This window comes from Myotis brandtii, unplaced genomic scaffold (assembly GCF_000412655.1).
Source record: "Myotis brandtii unplaced genomic scaffold, ASM41265v1 scaffold250, whole genome shotgun sequence".
Lineage (NCBI taxonomy): Eukaryota > Metazoa > Chordata > Mammalia > Chiroptera > Vespertilionidae > Myotis > Myotis brandtii.
Genome location: NW_005359478.1, coordinates 5,681,056 through 5,688,796, shown reverse-complemented (window position 1 = coordinate 5,688,796; position 7,741 = coordinate 5,681,056). Strand labels below are relative to the sequence as shown.

General features: G+C 42.4%; 1 protein-coding gene and 1 long non-coding RNA gene across 5 annotated transcripts in view; one reads left to right on the top strand and one right to left on the bottom strand.

Annotated features, from left to right (window-relative positions):
• Positions 1 to 290: 290 nt before the first annotated feature.
• ZBTB37 (zinc finger and BTB domain containing 37) overlaps positions 291 to 7,741 on the bottom strand; it is an 8,172-nt gene continuing 721 nt past the window's right edge. The window contains exons 2-5 of one of the 2 annotated variants that reach the window (XM_005867675.2): positions 7,364 to 7,559; positions 5,087 to 6,043; positions 3,037 to 3,136; positions 291 to 1,070 (exon numbers count right to left, since the gene is read on the bottom strand). In XM_005867675.2, coding sequence (XP_005867737.1) covers positions 582 to 1,070; positions 3,037 to 3,136; positions 5,087 to 6,009 — 1,512 coding nt within the window. In that variant the 5' untranslated portion in view covers positions 6,010 to 6,043; positions 7,364 to 7,559 and the 3' untranslated portion in view covers positions 291 to 581. Of the gene's footprint in view, positions 1,071 to 3,036; positions 3,137 to 5,086; positions 6,255 to 7,363; positions 7,560 to 7,741 lie in introns of those variants that run through there. The other variant, XM_014540903.1, reaches the window with a different exon arrangement.
• LOC102240926 overlaps positions 3,183 to 7,741 on the top strand; it is a 9,374-nt gene continuing 4,815 nt past the window's right edge. The window contains exons 1-3 of one of the 3 annotated variants that reach the window (XR_001362398.1): positions 3,183 to 3,197; positions 6,792 to 6,936; positions 7,495 to 7,624. This is a non-coding gene — a long non-coding RNA (uncharacterized LOC102240926). Of the gene's footprint in view, positions 3,198 to 6,628; positions 6,937 to 7,494; positions 7,625 to 7,741 lie in introns of those variants that run through there. The other 2 variants (XR_001362399.1, XR_001362397.1) reach the window with 2 other exon arrangements.

Sequence of the window (7,741 nt, the reverse complement as noted above, 5' to 3'; positions counted from 1 at the left end):
GCATGGCTGTTACCGGAAACATGACCACGCAGCAGATGCCTAGTCAGAGCAAAGATAAGTCTAACCTTTCAAAACAATAAGAAGCACCAGGATTCTTTTTTTCCCCTTGAAATTTGAAGCTGCACATTCTGGCAGAAAGGAAGAAAGGAAATTCCTCATATGGTTGGCTGGTTCCGATGACCAAGGCTCCTGCTGGGTTTTTTAGATCTGGGTGAGTGACAGCCACCAGGATGACATGGACCAAAGGACAATGTTCAAATGTGACGGGTAGATAAATGAGCATCTATCACTGTTTTGTTAAAAAAATTTTTTCTTATAAAGTTAACAAACCAAGGCTGTTGATCCCTGAATTAGAAAGTTGATTTGCTTGATATTTTCCAAAGTGTGAGGTGGGAAGGAGGGGGGGAAAAGCCTCTAGTGCTTCTGTGTATGTTGCTGATCCTCTAGTTTGGCAACATCTTGGGAGCATCTTCCGATCTAGTGATGTGGCATTTTGTGAATCGAAGTACCAGCCCATGGCCCTGATGCTGGCTGCTTACGGTCCAATGGGGAAGAGGGTCTGCCCCCTCCCCCTCGATGTTTCAATCTGGCCCAGTGGTGGACACAGAGCCCTGGGCAGTTTCCCCAGGAGCAACTGTATCTTCTTGTGAAGGTGACTCTTCCTCAACTTGTCCTCGAGATGTGACAGTTGTTTCAGGGGAGATGCTATGAGGCCCCTCCAGGGGGATACAGCCAGGGTGGTTTTTGCGAAAGTGCTGATTCAAGATGGCCTGGAAGGGGAAACTTTTGCCACAAACATGGCAGTGAAAGGGCTTGTTGCCTGTGTGCTTGCGGATGTGATACTCCAGCTGATCTTTGCGGGTGTACTTCTTGCCACACATACGACAGACGAACGGTGTGATCCCCATGTGCAGGCGCATGTGCCGGTCCAGGCTCCCCTTCTGGTTGAAAGATTTGGCACAGTAGATGCAGGTGAGACGGGGGTTGTACCGGAACCACCGCTCAGATACTTCTTGCTCTCGAAGATACTCCACATAGCCACTTACTCCCATCATTGCTGATTCTTCTACCTGTGCCAGGTGAGGAAAATAAGCACAAAAGAACATACACTGTGAATAGTAAAATAAATCAAATCTACTTTTACCTCTGTTACTAAGCTTCATGCTGATCTTAGAGATCCAAACAGGAAATTACTACCCACAAGTAAAGTTGTTAACATAACAATTAAAAAAAAATGAGGACACTGTATTCCATTACCATAACAGAACAAGAAAGTCAAGTTACTTTCTGGCTGACAAACTGCACGCTTTTTATGGAACCCCCAGTAAATGATCTATTGTACAGCAATAGAAGAATCTGGGCCCATTCATACCATCCTCTTGAATGCTAATCTACAATTATATCTAGATAATCAGGTAGGTACTTCGATGGAAATGTTCATTTATCTGCATCATCTAAACTCTCACACATGTCATATTAACTCATCTCTCTCTTTTTTTAAAAATATCTTTTATTGATTTTTTTACAGAGAGGAAGGGAGAGGCATAGAGAGTTAGAAACATCGATGAGAGAGAAACATCGATCAGCTGCCTCCTGCACACCCCCTACTGGGGATGTGCCCTCAACCAAGGTACATGCCCTTGGCCGGAATTGAACCTGGGACCTTTCAGTCCGCAGGCCGACACTCTATCTACTGAGCCAAACGAGTTAGAGCTTAACTCATCTCTTAATATCATCTCCAAACAATATTATTTATTTTCTATTTCTTTATAGTCTGCACCTTCTGCTTTAGTTGGGTAAACATCCTTGTAGAATTCCAATTGTTATCCCTATTATATCTACATATGCATTAAGTTACCTCTTTCTAACCACTTCATTAAATACTGCACTTAAATTCTCCACTTTCTTTAAGTGGTTATTGATTCCAGTAACTGCCTTTTAAGCACTCTATTCCCACAACACTGTTAATGAGGTCTATATAGTCTCATCTATATCTGTTTTGTGTATGTGTTAGTCTGCCTTATGCCCCCATTAAGTTATAAGGTCTGTCTCGTATTTATTTGCATCATAGTTACCTTCACATAGTCATCACATTCTTTTGAAAGATGAGAGAAAAAGGGCCCTAATACTAAGAGTAAACTTTCCCTCCAAGCTCCTAATATTTTCTCTAACACCTTATTAAAACTAAAAAAAACCTTACAATAGTTACAATTCCTTTTCTGGTACCGAAAAACTGGCATGGTAACATGCAAGTAAATGTAGTTTCTAACAATGTCTTGCTGCTGTTATTATAATATATACACACTAAATGTCCAATGTTTAAGTAAAAACTAAACAAGATACTACCAGTATAATGCAGAAGCTAAAAAAATTAGCTATGCAATCTTAGTCCACCAGTGTTTTCTTTCAAAGGACAAAAGTGTTTACAACGTATTAAGTTCTACTTGGTGAGGTCTACTGTCCTTTTACAAATAAATCTTCAATGATAGAGACCTGTGAGGAAAAACAAACAAACAATAATATCAACCAACTACTTATGCTACTTGCTAAAGAGAATTGCAAAGAAAATAGGAGACATAATTCCTATCTTCTCTAAAACATTTTAGTCTAACAAAAGATTCAGGAAGAAAATAAATGAAAAGATGTAAGCATATAAAAATGCAAAAGCAGCTGTGTACAAATATTTTCTATTACATAAAGTAGTAATTATGTAGTGTTATACCCACCACACATGTACAGAATCAGGCTCTCCATCTCAGGTCCTGCATTTCCTGCATTTACTTTTCAGGGGTTACTTTTTTATTTCTACTCTCAGGACTAAAGACTGGTTCAGAAAAGAGTTCCGCAATCTCATCTTTTCTATTTCCCAAACTCTGCTGACACCAAAAGTGCATTTCCTGCATGCTTGCAAACAGGAATAAAGAAAAAAGTAATCAAGGAGAATATTTCTTTAACAGGGTCCCTGTTCCCTGTCCTACATCTTTCCTGTCGGATTCACACACAGTGGCAATTGCTTCAGCCATCACAACTACATACCTGGGAGCTGGGCTGCTTAGGCTCATCCATTCTCCCAGGAGACTCACTTCGGGCTCTGTGTCTCTCCGTCAAGGGGACAACACTGCCGGAGGGGCTAAATCTGTCGGAAGAGGAGCAAAAGGGGACTAACAGAAGAGCAGTGTCAAGGAACTTAAAAAATGGTGATGTTTATCCTCTTTATCCCATGGCTGAGAGAAGGGGAACAAACTGAACAACAGATGACTAAGAAATACTTTCAGGGAGTCAATAATAGGATCTGATTTGAAATAAGACAAGAAAGGTTTTTTGTTTTTTTTTTTTAAGAAAGGTTTGCCATAGTAAATTTAAGAAATACAGAATTACATATGAGATAGACCATATGACCTAGGGATGCTAAAGCTAAATATAAGTTCTATCCTTATGTAAGTATTGGGAACCATAAAAGAATAAATTAAAACTGGGTTCTATGTAACGATTAGGTTTTTGGTTGTTCCTTCCTTTAGGCCCTAACATAACTTGTTATATATTTCAGACTTTTGATATAGTAGATCATGGAGATTCAGTCTTTGCATTAAGCTATTACTTCTGATACAGTACTAACATGGGGGGGGGTGGCAATAAGTATTGTGCTCAAGAATATTTTAACTATTAAGAACACAAGAAGGAAAATAGCCAAATCAAGACTACCTGAACTGGATACAATATATACTTTAGAAATTTGTAACACATATGTCTCTCAAGACCAGGTATCAACCAACCGTTATAACTTTTTAAATTTTCATTGTCCATGCAGTCAATTTTAATTTATTTTTAAAAGGGGAAAAAGAACATATATGATCAATCTAAGTTGATAATACTTTCTTTTTTTTAAAAAAAAATGTTGTTTTTTATTGATTTTTAGAGAGCGGGAGGAAGAGAGAGAGGGAGAGAGAAAGATGGATGAGAGAGAACCATCTATGGGCTGCCTCCTATACGCCCTCTACAGAGGATCAAGCCCACAACCCAAGCATATGCTCTGACAAGGAATTGAACTTGCAACCTCTCAGTGCGTGGGAAGATGCCCAACCAATAGAATAGAGCCACACCAGCCAGGACAATACTTTCAACTGAAACTACCTTTAAATTTACTTAAATTAAAACTATTGCTATCTCCACCAAAAAGAAATGCTCTAATTACCATTAGAAAGAGAAATGGGAGCCATGGGACCTAGTAGCACTGGTGAAAAAACAGACTCTTGGACCTGTGATAGCAGTCACCAATGAAAGACAAAAGGAAGACATCAAATGACAAGTGAAGAAAGGAATAAAAACCATGTCCAAAGCTTTTCTTTGGAATAACTGTATTGTGATTACACTAATTTAAAAAGAACAATTACTGCTGGTACCATACCCCTTCTAACTTGATAGGTGGGAAGCAAAGAAAAGTAAACAGCACTACAAAGGCAAGTAAAACTCCCCTGAGACCACCTACCTGGGTGATAACACAAGGAAGAAGGGCAAACCTGCCAGGTTCCCAGCTGATGACCAGCCCTCTACCTGGAATTCCAAGAAAGCCTTGCTAATTACTGATACAGTGTGGCTGCAGATGCTATTCTGATTCATGGAAGTGTCTTATTTTACCATAGTTCTCGTAACACTGAATTCTTCAGGACTAGGAACTTCCTGCTTTATTTTTATTTTTTAAAAATGTTTTCATTGATGTTTAGAGAGAGAGGAAGAGAGAGGGAGAGAAACATCAATGAAAGAGAAACATCAATTGGCTACCTCTTGCACACCACCTACTGGGGATTGAGCCTGCAAGCCGGGCATGTGCCCTGACCGGAATCAAACCAGTGACCTTTGGTGCATGGGATGACGCTCAACCAACTGAGCCACACTGGCCAGGGCAAGGAGCTTCCTGCTTTAAAAAAATAAGAATGCAAGCCTTTTGGCACACCTCCAGTTTCCCCAACACAAACTTATTTCGGCTAAGAGCATCAAGGAAGGAAGATGCTCTCTGTACCACACAGGGGGCTTGCTTTAGTTATGTCTGTACAACAGCTGTTAGATGGGCGAACAAAACAAAACTTACCTGTCAATCTCACTGCTTGTTGGCCGAGTCACCTTGGCTCCTGAAGATCCTAAAGTGTAATTTTCCTGTGCTATGGAACCATGGCCCGTGGTGTCAATCACCATGGCTGTGACTTCCTCGGCACTGCTCCCATCTTCTCCAGAGGGCTGATTCTCAGGCCCCAGCCACTCCTCTAGATTTTCTGTTTTGATGTGTACTGCCCCAAGAACCCTCACGTCATCATCACTCCGTGCCCCTCGGTCTGCTACTCCTGTCTCTACGTACCACTGTCCTGCTCGGTTGATCCGAAGAATAGGTTCCCGGCTCTCTACATCAGAACTCTGTTCAATGATCTGAGGGCTGGTGGACTCCTCGGGAGGACTGAGCTCCCTGATGTCCAGCACAGCACTAACCTGACCTCGCCGACTTCCCTTTGGGGCATTTTGCCGTGGGCTAAGGGAGCGGTTTAGAGTTGGTGTAACCCTGTGAGACTCCGGAGGTCTCTCTGGATGCTTTGTCCTCGTGTGACTTAATTCTGCTTCGACCTCAGCCACATTAATTTTGAAATGAATGCCCTCTAGGATCTGTGTGCATTTGTCTATAATATGCTGCATTTGCAGAAAACTGGCAGCTGTCAGGTAGCTGATGATATCTGCCAGCTGCAGGCATATCCGCCCTGTGTAACAGAAAGAAAGGAGCTGTTCAAAAACAGTGGGGTTCTTGATGACCGAAATGGAGACAGTACTCATCTCGTTCAAGGACATGTGATCCCGGAAATAGGGAGAGCTGGCGGCCAGTACCACTTTGTGAGCCCGAAAAGCTTGTCCTTGCACGTTGACCACGATATCGCAGAGCCGGCCCTGCATGCGCAGCTGGTTTAGATGGCTCAGGACAGAGTTGCTGAAGTCAGGGATCTCCAGTTGTATGTTACCACCCTTCTCCATGGTGGGGCCTGAGGGTGTAGGCAGGCATTCAACCCTGCGAAAGAGGAAACCGTATTCTCATGAACAATTAGAATTGTATGCCCCTCATGCTTTCCAGTTCAAACGTGTTTAAAAACATCATTTGGCAAAATTTCAAAATCTCCCAGTAAAAAGAGACACCTGCCTTATGTTTAGATATGGAATAGAAAAACCAACAGGCTTTTTCAGTCTAGGTTTCACAGCAAGACACCATTAAACCCAAAAAAGTGATTGTTAGCCCTAGCAGGTTTGGCTCAGTGGATAGAGCATAGGCCTGTGGACTGAAGGGTCCTGGGTTTGATTCTGGTCAAGGGCACATGTGCGGTTGTGGGCTTGATCCCCAGTAGGGGGCGTGCAGGAGTCAGCCGATCAATGATTCTCATGATTGATATTTCTATCTCCCACTCCCTCTCCCTCTCTGAAATCAATACAAATATATTAAAAACACTCACACACACAAAAGTGATTGTTAGATTTCTAAAAATTCAAGCTATACCCATACTTTCCTTACTAATAAGCTATGCAACATCAAAACAGAGTTCAACAGAACAGAGAGGGGGAAAGCAGTTGTGAGTTCTTTTATTTTTAAGCATTAATCATAAGGTATTTGCACTGAATATAAAATCCTATGACAACTTTTCCTTGGAGGAAATAAGTTTTTGAATAAATGTGATTATGCAGATAGGTCGATTAGATATGCCTCTTCTTAATATTTTACTACTTGTGTGAGTTTATTCTTTTACAAAGTCACTACTATCCCACAGGAATGCAAGCCATTATTTTTAAGGATGCGCTGGAGCCCCCACAAAAAGGGTTGAGGTTTAGCACTCGAGGCAAACTCTAGGAAAGGTGCCACAGGACTCAACTGAGATGAGGAGACCTAACGTTCACTCTCAGAATTAGGAAAAGGTAGGTATACCTGCCCCTATCTAAATAATCCAATTTCAAAGTTGGAAATTTCAGGGTGGGGATGGTACTTTGATTCTGACATTTAGTTCCCCAAAGCTGGTAAAAAAAAAAAAAAATAGAGCATTTACCAAGTATGGCCAGTATTTTTACATTAAAAGGTTTTAGAAACACTAAGCCTATAATCGCATCCAACAGCTTTCCATGGTTGGGAGTAGTTTTATATACACCCCACTGGGAAGACACTAACTGGAGCCCAATGTGTTTCCATTTATCTGTAAAGTTAGGACATTACATAGTTACCGAAGACCTGAAACTTCAGGAATTTATCTGACAAGCTCACAGGACTGCCCGGCATTCACAACACACCGGTCAGTTAAAAAGGGAAGTGCATACACTGTTTTCAAGAACCAACTGTAGCCAATCTGACCTTTTTCCAAAGCGTTTTTGTTTGTTTGACAACTTTTAATCCAGTAAGAGCCTCTGTCGATGCCATCCTGAATTCAGATGTGTGTGTTTTGGAGCCTACACCAGCGCCTTTTTGTTTGCTCTTCCCGGCAGTGCCCCAGTGGAGGAGGCCCCTGGAGCAGGGTCTTGCACTACCGTCGGCGCTGGAGGAGTGGGAGCTGGAAGAGGAGAATCGGAACGCCGTGCGGTGGGCCACTCCGGTCCTCGAGTGGCTTCCGTCGGGGTGAGGAAGCGCGGGGAGCGGGGCACTGACTGAGCCGCTCACTGTCACCGAGGAGCAGGGGAAGCGGGGGGAGCCGGGCGCGCGGCCTGGGAGCGGGCCATCAGGTGCGGGGTACAG